Genomic DNA, 19,211 nt, shown 5'->3' with positions numbered 1-19,211 from the left:
GCCAGCATTTCACATCCAGGTGCCACCAGCCCTGTGCAGGAGGATGGAAGCTCCAAGGGAAGATTTTGCAACAGGCTGAGAGGAACATTTGCTGAAAGTATTCCATCAAAGCAGGCAGGTGTCCTCTACCCCACACCCTGGACATACTTGTTCAGACAACTTCAAGAGCCAGAAGAACCTAAACACCTGTAGGGTGAAGTAAATTTCCATGCACAGAGAGGGAAAAAACAAAAAAATCATTACCTTCAATCCAAACCTCAGGTTTACTAAACTTGAAACTTCAAAAGTCATCAAAAATCTTCATTTTCTACACCACGAGTTACATTAAAAAAAAAAAAAAAAAAAAAAAAAAACAAAAAAAACACCAAAAACCTCAGGGAGAAGAATAAGAAAGAGACAACTTTAAGAAAACAAATAAAAACGCGGAGCAGGAGATAAAAAAAGAGGGATTCATCAGCAAAGCTCCTCTAAAGTGGGGCTGGAGTTGATATCTAAGGCAGTTAAACTGCAGCATTCTGGGAAGAGCTAATTTGATTTGGCTGTGACTACTGGGGGGAGAAAAAACCCAACAAAACTAAAGCAGCTCAAGCACATTTACTTCCTCTTGATTTGATTAATGCTACCCAGGGCTGTGGCCAAGGTGAGGCTGAGTTTATTGCCCTGAGCCTGCTCTGCCCAGGTGAGGCAGCCCCTCCCAGGGCTGCTCTCAACTTCTCCCAGCTGTGTTTTCCCCATGCCCCAAATGCCTCCACCTGCGGCTGCAGATGGAGCAGCTGCAGCTGAAGGCAAACACCTGGTGAGCCACAGCCCTGCCCTGCTTGCAGGGGAGATCACAGTTTCAGCAGCTCCTGCCCTGTTTAAGGCCTTATCAGGGTTTTAAGTGCTGTGTTTGTGGTTAATAATCTGCTCCCTTTGAGCCCAGGGGGCCTGAAAAGCTCAGCTGGGCAGCTTTGCACTGACCAGCCACCAAAAACCTCCTGAAGGTGTGGAAAGGAGGGATAAATCCTACTCAGAGTACAACATCACTGGATGCTCCACTGACTGTACCTCACACAGCAGCTTTGGGCTGCACCAACCCACCACAGGAGCTGCAGGTGTGTCCAGGTCCCTGAGGGGCTCCAGGCTGGCAGGAGGCTCCCCTGGGACACAGGAAGGAAAACTCTTGTCCTGTTCACTGCTGATGTCTGACTGGTGAATACTGGACATTCACTTCTCTAGAAAAATATTTGACAAATTCTCATCCTGTAGGGAATGTCATGATGAGCAGAGCAAGAGAAGTACTAGGAGTGTTTTTTTTTTTTAAAGAGATTTTTACAGCAGTCACATCAAGTAACACCCCTCTTCAAGTCAATTCTTGAGTCTGAGCAGGCTTTTAGTCCAGCAGTTCATTCCTCTTGGAGACTCCTTACAACTAAGCAGCAGTGTCATACAACTACCTGGTTAGCAGGGCTGCTTCAGCATTTCTTTGCACCATTTTTCTCCAAGTTCTTGCTCAGTGATGGCAATATTAATAATATTTATATTAGGACCATAAATATTAATAATATTTATATTAGTAATACTTCTATTAAGAACACAAGGGTATATAACTATAGGACTACAAACTAGAGAGGCGGACAGTGCATTTAAAAAAACCCCAAACCCACTTCTCAACCGGCTCCAGACATTTACGGTCACCAAAGAACCAGCAGAAGAAGCTAAGTTATTACTTAGAAGTAATTTTCAAGTGATTTGAGCTGAATTCAGTATTGTAGTCACACAGGAAAAAAAAATCCATGAGAAATGCTCAAGGCAGGGGTTTGGAACAGGATGGTCCTTAAGGTTTCCTCCAACCCAACCATTCTGGGAGTCTATGTAATAAAATGTTGGGGGAAAGGGAGATAATTTAAGGGTTAAATTAAATCTTGCAAGGCCAAAGTGACAGGAATCAGTTCCAGAAACCTGCAGGGTCAACTTGTATCGACTGTAGAAGATCCTTGTGCAAATTAAAAGCTTTCCCTGCCTGTTTGTTTGGGCATATGGAAAAGCTGCAAATTCACTCCCTGAGGTTTGCACTGAGGAGGCTGCTAAATGCCAGGAGGAGTCTCAGGACTGGGATATTTGGAGGCTAAGGAGTGCTGGAGGTGCAGCATTTTCCCACGTGTTCAGGAGTCAAGTCAAATCAAGCCAACATTCGTAAAAGCCCCTCCTGGGCCCTGTTTCCAAACACCTGCATCCCTGGGCCCCCCTGCTCTCCTGTTCCTCGGTGCATCTCACTATGAAAATGCAGAGTGCCTGCCTTCCTCACCCATGCAGAACAGCTAATCCCAGCAGGATAATCCTGCTTTAATGAGAAAACTATAGGACCTTTGATAAAGCATATAAATCTTATAAAAGCCCTACTACAACATTCCTCAGTCTCTGGGACTGGATGACCGACCTCTCAAATGAATTTTGCATGTGGCTGTCTCAAAGCTGTGCAAGGTAACACGTGGCAGGGGGAGCAAACTGCTCCCTCCTGCTTGCAAAGACACCATAAAATCTGTAACAGTGCTGCAGGCAAATTCCCCACGCCTCTAGACATGTGTGCCACTCCATCAACAAAACAGCTCATCCTTGCCTGCCACAGCAGCCAGAGGACACTGGCATCTCCCACTCCTTCTCTCCAGCTCACAGCACACTTCCCAAAGGGAATGGCCATGATATAACTGACCTGCCCCAAGTCAGGGGCTCCAAAGGTCCAGTAATTCCCTACAGCCCAACAAAGAGCTGGGAGATGGCAGGAACTCTGTGTCTTGGGCTGCAGAGCAGCTGCTGAGCTCCAAGATAAACCTCAGAGCCTCTGCCAAACTGGGAATCTGTGTCAGGTTTTGTATGACAAAAAAAAAAAAAAATTATTTGAGAACAATTCCTCATTACAACTTAGGTGTAGAAATGCACAGACACTTTTTTCTGACCTCACAAGACCTTGCTCCAGCTCCAGGAAGAGCCCAATGAATTGACATTTCAACACTTTCTTTTCCCCTCAAGTACAAACACACAAGTGCTGAGAAAAAGCAGTGATGCTCTGACCTGACACGACCAGTCGTGCTGAGGGATAATTCCTGTGCTGTATCAGTGACTGGAATTACCAGGGCTTTGCCAACAATTTAATGAGATGGAAACTCGTGCTCCCACTGCCAGAATTTGTTTGTCAGGCCATAAACTATTTAGATGCCCTGAATATTTTGCTCCTGTGTTATAAACCAGGTGTGAAGAGGTGCATCTCCATCCACGGAGATGCTGCTTGGAGCAGCACAGCCTTTTGGACAGATCTAAATTCCTGGTGTGCTGCATGTGCTCAGGGAGAGCTGTTCCACCTGAAGCTGGACCAGCTCTGAGTGGTGCTGCCAGGTTCTCCAGAGCTTCCTGGGCCACCTCAGACCAGCAGGAGCAGCAGCAGGACAGTAAAAATGTAGTGGAAATTGAGGCAATCCTTACACATGCACAAGGGAAAAAAGGAGATTCTGTGCCAACAAAACTTGTTTGGTACCTGTGAAACTGAAGGCAAGAATTCCTGCATGGATCACATCCTGGTCTTTGGTGCTCTGCTGTCCTTATGCCACCAGGAAAGTCCTCAGCACTGATGGAGGATCAAGATGTGGTAAACAATGTTCAGGAGCAGTGACTGAGCCTACAAGTGTTTTTTTTCTGAGCATATTTTTGTTATTTTTAATAACAAATTAAATTCCATTAGTTTTATCTCAAACTCAGCTTTTTTAATTAGAGGTACAGGGCTCGAGGGAAACTGCTGTAATTATGAAATGGGAAATAAAATCTGATGAACACAGTAACTGCAGTGATTGAAAACTTAAATAAAACTGGTAGAGGACTAATCAAGAAATATCTAAAAATCACCTGCTCAACAGTTTGTGTGCTCTAATAGTTATTTACCTATTCACATCCACAAAGAGGCTTTATTCTCCCTCTTGGTAAAATCAATACCACAAAAGAAAAAAAAAGACAAATATTCAAGATGAAAACAGACAAGCACATGGGAATGTTTTTGGAGTGCAAACTGCAGTGCAAAACCAAGATTCTCTCTCAGAGGATTCCATCAAATTAACTTCTAGGTGCTCAGCATACCTAGATAAAGAGGGAAAACCAAGCTTTCATGGAAAAAAATCATCCCCTGGGGAGATAAAAGGACACCACCAGTGTATTGTGGAATGTGGAAACTCAGGTGGGCCAAGGGCAGTGATGTGAAGTCAGGTGTTCTGCAGCAGAGGGGTGAATAAACCCCAGTAAATGGATGCAGGTGATCCACTCACAATTCCAGTCACTGACAGGGGAGCCACAAGAACAAGGCACTGGCACTCCACAGGGCAGGAGCTGTGGCACACAGGCAGTGCCTCTCTGCAGAACATTCCCGAGGACACACACACTTCCCCAGCACCATAAAGTACAGCGTGTCCCGTTACTCACCACGGAAGGTGATCCATCAGCATCTGTAGTGTGAACAGGGAGGCAAACAGCAGAAGGAAAGCAAAGTGCTAGAAAGAATTCCTGGCTAGAATTTGCTGCTTTAAATCTTCTCATGAACGCGGGCTGCGAGCTGCAGAACGCCACACTCGCACCGGGAAAGCAAAATGGGTACAAGGCTCCCATCCAAGTCGGGTTTAATGGCAGAGAAGATAGATCTGCTCTTTGACAAAAATCCCAATTGTTGATTTCTATTTTGTCTGGCGGTGCAGTACACTATTCCTCCTTCCTTCCTGCCAAAAGTGGTGGAAGTACGATGTGCTTTAAAGTAATTACAGCAGCTCAGCCCAGAAGTGGCTGCATTTCAAACGAGGCAGGAGATGCACAAGTGGGGAGTGGCTGCTCCCAGCTGAATGCTGAACCTGTATTCAGACCTGGGGATGAAAAGGTTCTCTCCAAAACAAACCACGCCACATTTGCTTCTGATACCTGCCCAATTTGTCCCCTTCTGGTCTGCCTTATCCTGCTGCACCTCTGTGGGTGGCTGGAAAACCCAGGGCAACATGGCCCAATGTGGCACCTGTGGGCAGGACATGCCTTCCTACAGGGACTCAGCTGGATCCAAGATTTTTTTGAACTAATATCTCTATGACTCCTCAGCAGAACTTGCAAACATTTGGCTGTGCCAACACTGCACCCCTCTAAACGCTGCAGTATTGGAAGTGTGCAGTATTTTCATTATTGGTAGAACAGCCATAATTATCCAAATAAAACTATTACTATAGTGGGCCTTTGATCATAAATAGAACTTAATGGATTTTATTACATCCCAGGAAGTAAGAGCTACAGAAAGAAAAGTATTGCTAAATGTGCTTTGCTACTACCTATCAATTTCTCCTAAACACTGAGCACTTAAGAAATACCCAAAGAAACACACTGCTCCTACTGCATAACCATTGCAAGTTCCCCTCTGAGCTCTTCCCCTTTAGCCAGCTCGCAGGGGACGTTTCAGCAGCTGAAAATTAAAGGGTCACAATATTGAGCCTTCAGGTATCAAGTTCACAATGGAAATAGCAGCTGACACAGAAAGGGCTCTGCTGAGCACGGCGGTGATAATTCTGTTGCCTCGGAGCTGGAAGCAGCTCACTTACACAAAGTTTGTTATTTAACTCAGCGAGGAACGAAATAAAATGCCACAGCCATGGATTTATTCCTTACACAGCCTCTTTCAAGTCATACTCCACACCAGAGACATGCTAGCAGTGAGTCCTTAACTGTGGCTGCTGCATCTTCTCAAATCCAAATAATTCCCTGTCAAGTGCTGGGGAAGGCAGTGACAGCCTCAGCAAGGGCTGCTTGTCCTGCAAACTCTCCTGCTGGAGCCCATCTCCCAGAAAACTTCACAGGAGCCAAACACCACTAGATGCCATGGGTCTGTGAGCAAGTGACAACAAATCCAGGATGTCCGTGAGCCAGTGACAACAAATCCAGCCACCATGGAGAAGGGCAGGACCAAGGAGGACGTCAGTGGGGCAGCCAGACATGCCAGCTTCCCACTTGCCCTGCTGACACAACGCAGGAAAAGCCATCCTGCCACCCCCGGGGACTCCCCACCTGGCCCCGCTCCGCGGTGACAGCCCAGGCCTGCTGCTATCTCCCAAACAGATGCATTTATTCTCCTGAGAGCCTCCCACGTCTTATCTAGCTGGCAGTTTCCAAACGTCGAGCGCCAAGTCCAGCTAAAACCACTTTAAGCTCTTTTAGGCAACAATTCCTGAAAGCGTTTTGGCAGGGGAGCGAGGGAGGCGGGGTCCCCCTGCGCTGTCCTGCCGGGATGGGCACGGAAAGCAACCCCTGCACCCCACTCTGGAGATGCTGTAAACAGGACCTGGCACAGGAATGGATGTATAGTTTACAGAGATGCCTTGCTTCGAGCAAATTTGCCTCTCAACACATGGCCAAACTCTCACGCAATAAATTAACTATTTGGCAGCCACTGAACCAGCGCTGGAGCCAAACCAATTAGGGTTTAATGTGATCCCAATTTCCTATTTCTGAGACGGGGGTCGGGGAGGCAGGGGAAGAAGGGGGAAGAGGAGGGAGGGAGAGCAAAGTAAATCCCCTCCTGGTTTATAAATCCTTGCCAATCATCTCAGATAAACCTGTCACCCACAGCTCTAAATCTGTATTTGCACTTGCGTGCTCCGAGGGACGCGGTGGGAAAAGGCGCGTCGGACGCAGCCAGCCTGACTCCCCACATGTGTTTTCCATACTTGGGAAATTCAATCATTTAAAAAATATTTACCAAGCTTTGTCTTTAATTAGAAAAACATGACGACGGATAAGGCGAGTTATTGTTTCTAAGCTAGAAATGTCAGAGATCCTCATGATGTCAGAGGATAAACCCCATCAGAGACCCGCGGAGCTGCTGCCAGGGCTGCAAATGTTTCGAGGGATTTTTTTCATCTCCCCTCAAAGTTCAGCCCTTTCCAGTCACAATTCATCGGTGGCTTCTTGGCCCCCAACAAAGCTAATCCTGAAGGAGGAGGAGGAGGAGGAGATGGAGGGAAGGCTCCTGCAGCAGATCTGCCAGACGGGTGTTTTCATGCAAACGAGCTCGCACAAATGGGGGAGGAACAGAGGAACATTTGACTTCTTTGTGTTTTAACATCCTGGCTCTGCTACCTCCCCTGCACAACTACCTGCCCTCAACTAAGATAAGCAAATTAATCTCATCTGCACCTGGAAATGCTGCAGGCTGAGCTGTCCCCATACTCTGAAAAAGTGTTAAATTAACTTTCTGCTTAGCCAAGACCCAGGGAAGTGCTTGCTCTCGGGAATACAGCCACAAAATTCTGCAGGCCACAATACCCACCCAAGAAAAGGAAGCTCCAAGCAGACAAGCAGGAGTTCTGCCTGTACAGGAGCATGTGTGACCCTACAGCTGTACCCCACACTGCAGCCACTGCTCCACCTCTGTTTGATCCAACACCTGCAGCCAGATCCGGAGAGGCTCCGCGTGCACAGCTTTAAAGTAGAAAGCAAATATTTGGTTTTTACCAACAAACAAAAGATAGCCGGGATGCAATGAGCTGTCAGGCCCATTTGTGTGCTCACCACCGCTGTTAAGGCGACTGAAGAGTCTCTGCTGACCAGGTGGGGGGCAGGAAGGGTCCCTGGACTGGCTCCTCAGCGCTGCCAGCCTGCTGTGTGCCACCAGTGCCAGCAACTCGACCCAGCCACCCCTCCCCAGCCCACTCCCACACACCCCAAACACATACAGCCTCCCTATTTTATATCTCCTTTAGGGCTTTATCCCTCTTTTCCTCCTCCTCCTGCTGCCTCCTGGCAGAAAAGGCGGGCTCAAGCACACACAAAGGCCAGGTGGGAGCGTGTCAGGTGACAGATTTGGAGAAACTTCCTGCTGCAGCAACCAGGTGCACTGCTAGGGAGGGAAAGCCAACTCCCAAGAGATCATAAGGATTAAAAAGTACAGATAAGCAGGGAAGCTGGTATTGATGCAAACAAACTGGTGTGTCTATCCAGTCCAATCTTACAGCAATAAGTCTGCAAGCACTCATGAAGTATTTGTCTGATTATTTTATATCCACAGGCAAGAAAAGGCAAATCCTGCATTTTCCTGCAATGAGAGAATTCTGTAATATTTTAAAAATATTTTTAGCAAGTTTGAAGTGTCACCTATGGCCCCAAAGCCAAGCCAAGAGCATGCCACATATCTTGTGAAAACACCCTTGCAACCCAAGGCTGAGGGCTATGAGCAATGACAACCTCAAATACCAACATAAATCTACACTGGAGAAAATCCCTGCCTGAACAGTCTGATCCTTTAAATTATCCCAAGTGTGCCAAGCATGTCATTGAGGAAAATGTGCAGAATTTGACCTCGAAGTCTGAGTGCCAGAAAAATTGCTACCTGTAGTACTGCTCTCTCATGAAATGGAGTTAAGGACATTTTAATTGACTCCCAAAGTCAGGGTTGGTTAACCTGGAGTGCACAAATACAGCCAAAATGATGTCCAGGATACATCTGTAGCTGAATCAAACAAGGGTGTGCACATACTCAGGATGTGGCACAAAGAGATGGGAAGGTGACAGGGACACAGCAGAAGTTTTAAGCCCCAGACACTGGCTGCACAAATGCCCTCAGGAAGGTGGTTTTCTGGAAGAGTTCCAGGTAAATCGACAGCCTGGGTGGAAACCCTTTCCCTGGGACTTTTTAAATCAGAGAGGGAGAGGTGGATTCACTTCTCACCTTTTGAGTCTTACAGCAATCTCCTCCTTCTGAAGGGGAAGAGTTCACCTCTGATTGTTGCCAGCAAGAGGGAAACCTGAGCAGTTCTCCCTTCTCCAGTGGCTCATGGCAGCCTCTCGAGGTGCCTGTGACTCCTTGGCAGCTCAGGATGATGGAAAGCACTCTGGTCACTATTCCACTCCAGTCCTGCTTCCAACAGAGTCAACTCCACAAGCCCTTCCCCAAGCACAAACTCTTTTCAATCCTCAGAGTGCCAGCAAATAAAAAAAACTCTTTTTCTTTCCTCTGACTGCTTTAAAACTTCAATTTATTTCATTTTCCTGAACGCTGGCACAAAGGAAGAGGAACACCTAAAGCTTTTCATTTTACAGCATATGAAAATCAAGACTAAGTCCCTGAATGATGCATTTCAATTTCTGGCCATTGGAAATATCCATGTAAGAAGAGCATATTCATGAGAGCCAGCATGTGCCTTAAATGAACAGGGAACATCCCCAAGTTTCAAAGCAATCCCACATTTCTTCCTTCCTTCCCCATTGTTAGTTTCACACTGAGCACTGATCCATTTCTCTGTAACACACACCCAAAGAAATCAAGCAACCTCCTGACATTGCCAGCATCTGTAAAAATCAGAAATCATTGGGCTATGCAGATGATTAATTAATAAAAATTATGAGTCTACAGCTAATTATTCACTTTTTTGATAAACCCCAACTGTGTTCTTGGGCTAGCACTGGGCCCAAGAATTGAGTGATGTCTTGTACAAGTGTTTACACTGTTCAATAGCTGGCACTAACAGGGCATCCTCACCTGATCTATCCACAAAGGTCCTGATAACTTCAGCACATATCTGTGTGCTTATCTTTATAAAGCAGCTGCAGGGCTCACCAGGCTTATCCTTAGTATTCTCCAATGGATGCTGGGCCACAGACACATTACACTGAATAAAAAACCTCACTTCAGTTCCCACTGAGTCACTGCAAGCATTCCAGGTGCCCTCACCCTCTCCTGCCAGGGGCCTTGCTGTCCCTGCTGCCATTGGGTCAGTGATTGCTTGCTCAGTGCTGTCAGCAGGACCCAGATGAAAAGCCCTAATCACAGAATAATAGACTGGTTTGGGCTGCAAAGAACCTGAAAGATCACTTTGTTCCACACCCTGCCGTGGGCAGAGACTGCTTCCACTATCCCAGGCTGCTCCCAGCCCTGTCCAGCCTGGCCTTGGGCACTGCCAGGGATCCAGGGGCAGCCACAGCTGCTCTGGGCACCCTGTGCCAGGGCCTGCCCACCCTCACAGGAAGGAATTTCTTCCTAATTTCAAACATGCTTTAAAAACATGTTGCAAAACTCAACAGCCACATACACGTCCATACATTCCTGCCAGGATCCAATAAAATATTCAAACAACTTGTCCCATGTTGCAGAAAGTGTCCCAGCTGAGAGGCACTGGTTTCAGCTACCCACCCTGAAGCTAAGATGGAGGCACAAGATCCCTGTCCCCCTTAGCTTCAAATATTTTCAGCAGGATTTTAAAGGTCTGACTCTCGTCCCTGAGCTCAGTCTGAGGGAAGCAGGGGAGAATGTGACCAGTCTCTGCACACACCATGAGCACACACACTGGGTGGGATTTGTTTCATCCAGCTCCTCACTGCCAAAGCCTCAGCCAGGCTCTCCTGGGCTCCCCTTGCAGTCAATGAAAAAGCCCAGGCACCTCCAGGGAGGAATCTGTCTCATTCAGAGAGAAGTGTCCAAGACTGGAGAGATGAATCACCCTCAGCAGCGCCTGTTGTGACTGACTTCAAAGGGAGCTTGGGGAAAGGAGATTGGGCACAGACTGTGGACAGCAGGGTTAAAGCACAGGATCTCAGCCGAGCTCCTTCTGTGGGGCCTTTTCTTCAGAGCTGACAAGATGAAGGTCAGCAGCCAGGTGCCCGGGCTCTCCAAAGCCACGTGGACGTGGACACGGCTGTGCCACCACGGTGCTCTCCAGGCACCTGGGACACGGCTGGCTAAACTCCGCACACCTCCACAGACTCACATTTCCCACTGCCTCAAGGGCAACAGGCTCACCCCATCATCTCCTCACATTCTGCCCTAAGCAGCACCATAAAGTACAAAACCAACTTCTGTCGCTTGGTAATTCCTTCTCCATACCGGGAATGCAGCTTTCAGAGTGGTTTCCACATTAGCATCAGCATCTATCTTTACACTGCTTCTCTATGAGCAATCACACTTCATTTGAAGATTCCTGAATTTCCTGAGCTTTGGGATGTGCTTTTAACTGCTTTTCTCCCTTTCCTGAGCAATGGCTTAGCCACAGAGTCACCTTAGGGCCGTGATCCAGCCCATGTGTGATGGCCATTGCACACACAGACATCCCGGCTCCATCGGCACCTCACTCCCCATCCAGCATGGCTCAATTTCCATCCCAAACGCGGACAAACCAGCACAGGCCACACAAACTCTCAGGAAGCTGAAACGGGAGAGGCACCACGTGCTCTCCTGCCAACCTCAAAGCTTTCAGAGGGCACAACACTTCTGGCAACAAACGCGGGATTTTGGGGAAATTAACGCAAAAGGAGCTGAAGATACCCACCCTGCCAGCTGCACGGAGCTGCGAGCAGGATTTATGTGCACAGGGCTCGCACACGCGGGTGCCAGGTCGCTGTGTGCCCTCAGTTTGCAGCACGGCAAACACTCGTGCTCAGCTCTGCCGTGGATATTTCACCGTGGGTGTTTCCAAAAGTGTCCCAGACCCCTCACGGAGGTGTTCCGGTGCTTGGCAGGCAATGCGGGCAGTGCCAGGAGGGTGCAAAGCAAAGCCCGCTTTGGCTGCAGCACCGCGGTCGGGCACTGCCGGCCCCAGCCCTGCCGAGGGGCTGCACCCCTTGTTCCGGAACCCCTCCTGGCTGGAAATCCCGCACAAACCCGGGCACTGCCGGTCTGGGATTGCGGCTGGGGGTCCCCAGGCCCACACTGCGGGGCAGTGAACCCGCACGCTGAGAAACACGCATTAATCAGAGGTGCAATTATGGACTATGATACAAAGCGCGGTCCCTTTCCCCCGGCCCGCTCCGGGGGCTCGGCCTCGCTCCCCCCGGCCCGGCCCGGCGCTGCCTCCCGCCCGTGCCCCGCTCCCGGCTCTTACACTGGCAGCTTCCTGGGATCCCCACCATGGCCCGGATCCTCGGCGCCTCCTGCCCGGCCCAGCCCGGCCCGGCCCTCGCCGTGACGAGAGCGGGGGCGCGGCTTTCCCCGGCCCGCCCCGAGCCGGGCAGGAGGGGCCGAGCGGAGGGCAGGGGGCTCCGAGCCGGGCAGGAGGGGCTGTGAGGAGGGCAGGGGGCTCCGAGGAGGGCAGGAGGGGCCGAGCGGAGGGCAGAAGGGGCTGTGAGGAGGGCAGGGGGCTATGCGGGGATTGGGGGTGAGATACAGCCGGGTTCTGGGGTGTAACCTTCACAGAGCCGTCCTCTGGCTCCTCTCAAAGTGTGACAATAGCTGTACACAACCCCGAAGGTGTTGCAATTCCTGTACACATCCCCAAAGGTGCTACAGTACCTGTACACCACCAAAAGATGTTAAAATTCCTCTATACAGGTCCCCAAAGATGCTACAATACCTGTACAACCCCAAAGGTGTTACAATTCCTGTACACACATCCCTAAAATGCTACAATACCTGTACAACCCCAAAAGATGCTAAAAGACCTTTACACACATCTCCAAAGCTGTTAGAATATCTGTATGTCCCCAAAAGAGGTTACAATTCCTCTACACATATCCCCAAAGGTGCTACAGTACCTGTACATGCCCAAAAGATGTTAAAATTCCTCTATACATGTCCCCAATTCCTGCTACAGTACCACTGCATCCTCAAAAGATGTCAAAATTTTTGTACATCCCCAAAAGATGTTGAAAGACCTTTACACACATCCCCGAAGCTGTTACAATACCTGTGGGCCCCCAAAAGTTGTTAAAATACCTGCACACAACCCCCAAAGGTGCTAAAATCCCTGTATATCCCCAAAAGATGTTAAAATACCTGTGTACACATCCCCAAAGGCTTTACAATACCTCTACACCCTCAAAAGATGCTAAAATTTCTGTACACACATTCCCAAAGGTGCTACAATATCTGTAAACCCTCAAAAGATGTTAAAAGACCTTTACACACATCTCCAAAGTTGTTACAATACCTGTACACCCCCAAAAGGTGTTAAAATTCCTGTACACACATCCCCAAAGGTGCTACAGTATCTGTATGCACCCAAAAGATGTTAAAATTCCTCTATACATGTCCCCAAAGGAGCTATAATACCTGTACAGCCTCAAAAGATGTTACAATTCCTGTACACCCCCAAAAGATGTTAAAATACCTGCACACATAACCCCAAAGTTGCTAAAATCCCTGTACACCGCCAAAAGATGCTAAAATACCTGCACACAACCCTCAAAGGTTTTACAATACCTGAGGACAGACAGGTTTGTCCCCAGCCCAGCCCCTTAGGTGTGTTGTAGTCTGACAGCCCTGGCTGGGTAATAATTAGCATTAACTCAATGATTGCAGAAGGCTGATCAATCAATAATTTATTATACTATATTTATTGAGAAACCCTTTGCCTCACAGACAGTCCAATACAGCTTTGACCTAGTTGGTCCTTGAAATCCAAACACCATCACCAGTGGCTAATTAAGAAATCACCCTTTGGTAAACAAATCTCCATAACACATTCTACATGTTCACAACACCAGGTGCAGCAAGTGGAGATAAGAATTGTTTCTCATTCTTTTCTCTGATCTTCTCACAGCCTTCCCCAGGACAGGGCCTGGGAAAGTGTTGTGCCTGTTGCTCTCTGTGCAGAGAGCAGCTGCCACAAGGTGCTGTTACCAAAGGGGTTTTGCTCTCTCCTGGCACTTCCCATATTCCAAGCCCAGCTCTAAACCATATCCACAGTGTGTCCCAGGGAGCTGTGAGATGGAAACACATACAAGCCAAAGCTTTCATTGTTTGGATACCTCAAAACCTGGAAATGCCAGAGGCTGGGATCACAAGAGTTTCACTATTCATAGACTCCTATTCAGGGTTTGTCAAGGCTGCAGCCTCATAGAATCATGGAATGTCCTGAGCTGGGAGGGACCCCCAGGATCAGCCAGGGCAGCCCCAGCCCTGCACAGACACCCCAACAGCCCCACCCTGGGCATCCCTGGCAGCTCCTGGAGCTCTGGCAGCCTCGGGGCCGTGCCCATTCCCTGGGGAGCCTGGGCAGTGCCAGCACCCTCTGGGGAAGAGCCTTTTCTTTATGCTGAAGTCCAATCAGCATCTGAAAATGAAGCACAGCTTTGCTCCCATCCTGGAGGGATTTGCCATTTTAGGTGTTCTCTGGGAAGCTGAAAATATGCCAGCTAGGTCAGGAATGCCCCAAAAAACTTGGGAATAGGTGTAGGAGGAAAATATGTGCCTGCAAAATGGGTTATAGCTGAGGTTTCCCTTCCCAGCAATAATATATGTATGTGGTCCTGGAAGCAGGGCCAGGACCCAGTTTCCTTTAAGGCTCTTTATATCATCTGGAAACCCACTGCTAGACAGATTTTCAGAATATCTGAAATGCAGCAGAACAGAGTTATCTCTGACTACTGCCACAGACAATCTACTTGGAATTTGACATCCGTTCCCCCTTCAACTTTCAAATGTCCCTAATACAATTCCTTTCTCCATTTTCCAAATGGCCTTGAAGGCTGTTATGCCTAGGGAGATATCCTCACCAGTTACTGAGTCATGCTGGTACCAGCGTGGCCATGGATGCCCAGCTTCAGCCTAGGAAGAGCTCACTCCAGTGAAAGAGAGCTCTTGGGATGTGGCAGAAAATCCAGCCTGGCTGCCCTAGGGCACTGTCCATGCCCTCAAGTCACTGCCTGTTTAATCACAGCCTTGAGATCTGTGAGCTCTCCTCGGGGATTGTCAGAGCATCATGGGGTAGGACGTCAGGACAGACGGACAGGAGAGATCTCTGCAGCCAGGGCTGGAACTTGGGGTTTATTGCAAAGGGCCTGGGGGCAGGGCCCTGCTGGGAGCTGCCAGACACAGCTCAGAGCAGGCTGAGAGAGGAGAGGGGGAGAGAGTAAAAGGGTAAGAGAGTGAAGTTCCCGTTCCAATACAATAAATCTTCTGTGTTGAATATTATGATTCTCACTAACCAATCTAGTACAAGATACAAATCCTACAGCATTTCCATACAGCCTATAAGAATCATTACATTCCCATACTGTGTTACATTTTAAACCCTAAAAACTCCTCTTTGGGCCCCTTCTGCCAAGCCAGTGGGCTCTGCTCTGACCCTTAGGCCTGTCTGCAAGCAGAGGGTGTTGTTCCATCAAAAGGGGATTACCTTCAGCTGGCCATGCCATTGTTTTCCAGTTGTTCGGTAACTGAGGTATCTCAAAGCTTGCTTTCATTTCAATCTCACTTATAGTTTCTATATTCTCAAAATCTTTTGCTAGACAATCATATTGATAAGGCTTTCCTGCTCCATCCTCCCCAACAGGGGACAAAGGGGCACAGGGTCAGGAGTGCAGTTCCCACAGGACCATGCTCCCAGCAGCCTGGTGTAACCTGCCCCAGCTCTGGGCTGTGGTTTCTGGCAGCAGCCCCAGCCCAGCCCTGCAGCTCAGCAGTTTCACCCCTGATGCTCAGCCAGCCACAGGCTCCGTTGGAGTCTGCTGGCCGGGAACAGGAATCTCTTGGGCCCAGATGGCCCAGGATGGACCAGATCCAAATTTGCACTGAAACAACAGGACCATCCATGCAGTGCCATTGTCCTGGTTTTAACTTTGTGGCTTTGCCTGCTCCCCAGCCCCTCTCTGCCAGAGCCCACATCCCCCATGCCGCTCTTATCTCCTGCCGAGCTGGCTGCAGCTTGGCTCTGGCCTGTGTTTGCCACCACTTCATTCCTGTGTCATCTACAGCCTCGCTGGAGCCAGCTTGACACCGGTCAAGCAGAAAGGGCCATTGTGTGGGGCATTGATAAGGGCTTTGTTTTTATTTAGCCGCTCCTTAAAGCCTGTGAAGCTCCTTGGAGAGAGGCAGGCTGGGCTCCTTCTGAGCCCACCGTGATGGCAGCAGCTTCTCATCACCTGAATGTGCCAGCCACAGCCTGGCATCTCTCTGAGGCTCACCAGGCTGGAGCCCTCTTTGTGCTGATGGAGCTGCTGTGGTGACAGTGTGGGGCTGTTGCTGCCCTGCTCCGTGTCCCATCCCTCCAGAGCACCACAGCCCTGAGAGATGAGCTCCGGTGTGAAGTGTCACTGCTCAGCTTGAGGAGAGGAGGATGAGGACTGGGAGAACAAAGCAGAGCACTGGGATGCGCTGGGGACAGCTTTGAAGGGGCAGCAAATATATTTTAATCTTCCCTTTTCTTCCACAGCTTTGGTGAAGCCATGGAGGGCACAGAGCAGCTCCATGACAGGGTCTGCATTGCTGTTTGGTGTCTAAAGATGGAATAGCCTCTTTGGAAACCCCAGAGAGGAGAGGGTTGTCTAAATAATGCCCCTGGAATACCAGGGAAAGGTACACACAAAGCTTGGTCTGGCAGGCCTCAATGCTGATGAAGGGTGTAGCTGCTCAGGACAGCAGTTTTGGGAACATTTCCATAAGTTTATGTGACTTCCTCACAAAAGCAGGGTCATGATTGAAATGAGGCCATCCTGCTGTTCCTTCAGCAAGTGTCTTCTAGGGAGAGGAAATGGTGTGAGCAGGGAATGGGATCTCTGTGCTCTTTCTCAGATCTGAGATGAGTGGTGCCAGGTTGTAGCCCCACATTTCTCTTCGCAGAGAAAAGCAAGGCACAATTCTTCCCAAGAATATTTCTGGGATTCACATTCTCTGAACCTCAGAGAAAGCAAACACAATTCTTATCATCTGCTGTGACTGTGTTGTGCCAAAGTAGAATGCAACAGGGAGATTATTTACCCACAGTGATGGGGTTTTGTTTCCTTGGCCTGTCAGGGCCAGGTGTGTGTGTGGGGACTGTTGGGTGACAGTCAGGAGATTCTGGGCAGTGTGTGCAGGGTTGAGTGCTTGGCAGGTTCAGATTTAGATGTATAGAATAATATAATATAATAAAGTAATTAATTAGCCTTCTGATATCCTTGGAGTCAGATGCATCATTCTCTCCCCTCAGCAGGGCCATCACAGCATTGCAATACCAGGTCATGGCTTGTCAGGGAAATGAAACAGGAAAGCCTTATCAATATGATTGCCTGGCAAAAGATTTTGAGAATATAGAAACTATAAGTGAGATTGAATGAAAGCAAGCTTTGAGATACCTCAGTTACTGAACAACTGGAAAACAATGGTGTGGCCAGCTGAAGGTGATCCCCTTTTGATGGAACAACACCCTCTGCTTGCAGACAGGCCTAAGGGTCAGAGCAGAGCCCACTGGCTTGGCAGAAGGGCCCAAAGAGGAGTTTTAGGGTTTCTAAATGTAACACAGTATGGGAATGTAATGATTCTTATAGGCTATATGGAAATGCTGTAGGATTTGTGTGTTGTACTAGATTGGTTAGTGAGAATCAGAATATTCAACACAGAAGAAGATTTATGGTATTGTAATAGGGACCTCGCGCTCTTACCCTTCTACGCTCTTACACTTTTACTCTTTACCCTTTTACTCTCTCACCCTCTCTCCCCCTCTCCTCTCTCAGCCTGCTCTGAGCTGTGTCTGGCAGCTCCCAGCAGGGCCCTGCCCCCAGGCCCTTTGCAATAAACCCCAAGTTCCAGCCCTGGCTGCAGAGATCTCTCCTGTCCGTCTGTCCTGACCATCCTACCCCTGATGCTCCTACAATGGGTGAGATGTGGGCATGGTCTTGCAGGGAGGATGATCTCCAGACCCTGATGTTCTGTGAGCAAGGGGGGCACACCCCATGGAGATCCCCTCTGCCCCAGCCTGCCCTGTAGGGAGCTCTCCTTCCCCACCTCCCCAGATTTTAGCTGCACAGAGAGCTGAGCTTGTCTCGTGCTCTGTGGAACAACAGCCATCAAATGAAGGTGTCAGATGCAATTTTTCCTTTTAGACAGAGCAGGGTTTATTTGCTCCAAGAGAAAAAAACCCACCCAGGCTTTATGAGTCTGGATTTCTGTGCTGCGTCCAACCGAGCAACACCTGTTCACTCAGCTGATGCTGCTGTATGTCCTTGAAATAGGCTGGTGGATGAGACAAGAGACTCTACAGGCATGTGGAACTCATTTGGAACCCTTTTCTTTTTATCATTTGAACACATCATGTATTTGGGACAAGAAAATGACTTAGTGCAGTGTGTGAGGACACACATACTGGAGAGGTAGATATATATTAATATTTATTTCTCAGTATTTTTATACATCTATCATGCCCCAGGGAGCAGCCACAGTTTTGCAAACAGCATTTTTAGGACTATAAATACACAGCTACTATACAGGGTATGTATCTATAGCCAGTAAACTACCAAAATATTCATACATGCCCTCCAAAAGTCAAGAGGTGCTCCCACCCTCTTTAGAGCATTGAATTGGATCTCAGGCAGTTGGGTCACAGACACTTTTTCTGTGGTGAATTCTCTACCAGGTGCACAGGGAATGGTGCTTGCTGCATGAGCAGGTGCTTGGACTCTGCTCTGGATATTTGCTGCCATCCCATAGCTCAGCTCATGCCATGCTGAGTGAGCTGTGCTCTGAGGATGGGTTTTCCAGTTCTGTTTGCTGTCCTGGCACATCCTTACCCCTACCTGAGCACTGATGAGAAACACCACTCTGGGTTTGGTCCCCATCCTTCAGCTCATGCAGAAGTTCTACCAAAGGGAGCAGCATGGGCAGGAGGGACATGGAGCTGTTGGAGTGAGCCCAGGGGAGTGATCAGGTCCAGACCAAGGTGGTTAGAGGATGGAGCAGCTCTGTTGTGAGGAAAGGCTGAGAGAGCTGAGATTGTTCAGCCTGGACAAGAGAGGATTCAGAGTGAGCTAATTGTGTTCTTTTAGTACCTGAAGGAAACCAGCAAGAAAGATGAAGAGAGACTGTTTACAAGGGCTTGGAGGGAGACAGGACAGTGGGGAATGGCTTCAAACTGAAAGAGAACAGGCTTAGATTGAGATATTGGGAAAAGATTCTTCCCTGTGAGGGTGGGCAGGCCCTGGCACAGGGTGCCCAGAGCAGCTGGGGCTGCCCCTGGATCCCTGGCAGTGCCCAAGGCCAGGCTGGATGGGCTGGGAGCAACCTGGGACAGTGGAAGGTGTCCTTGGCCATGATGAGAATGAGATGATCTTTAAGGTCCCTCCAACCCAAACTTACTGTGATTCTCTCATTCTATGAGTCCTCATAGCCTGGAGCCCCCCCCTGAATAAAACCAACATGACACAGGGGGCTGCAGGCTGAGCTGGAGGCAGGGAGGCTCTCAGCTGATGGCTGTGGCCCTGGGTGGAACAAGCTCTGTCAGGCAAAGATGTATGGCCAGCCTTGCTCCCCACAGCCTTGTCCT

The 19,211-nt window shown here is 48.8% G+C and overlaps 1 protein-coding gene across 1 annotated transcript in view; it reads right to left on the bottom strand.

Annotated features, from left to right (window-relative positions):
• Nucleotides 1–11,889, bottom strand: part of CBFA2T2 (CBFA2/RUNX1 partner transcriptional co-repressor 2) — a 59,945-nt gene extending 48,056 nt beyond the window's left edge. Inside the window, exon 1 of the mRNA XM_059481031.1 lies at nt 11,859–11,889. Within this exon, the coding sequence (XP_059337014.1) occupies nt 11,859–11,886 (28 nt within the window). The 5' untranslated portion in view covers nt 11,887–11,889. The remainder of the gene's footprint in view (nt 1–11,858) is intronic.
• Nucleotides 11,890–19,211: the final 7,322 nt, after the last annotated feature.

This window comes from Ammospiza nelsoni, chromosome 12 (assembly GCF_027579445.1).
Source record: "Ammospiza nelsoni isolate bAmmNel1 chromosome 12, bAmmNel1.pri, whole genome shotgun sequence".
NCBI classification, from domain to species: domain Eukaryota; kingdom Metazoa; phylum Chordata; class Aves; order Passeriformes; family Passerellidae; genus Ammospiza; species Ammospiza nelsoni.
The sequence above is the reverse complement of the archived record's forward strand: the minus strand, read 5'-3'. Positions and strand labels throughout refer to the sequence as shown.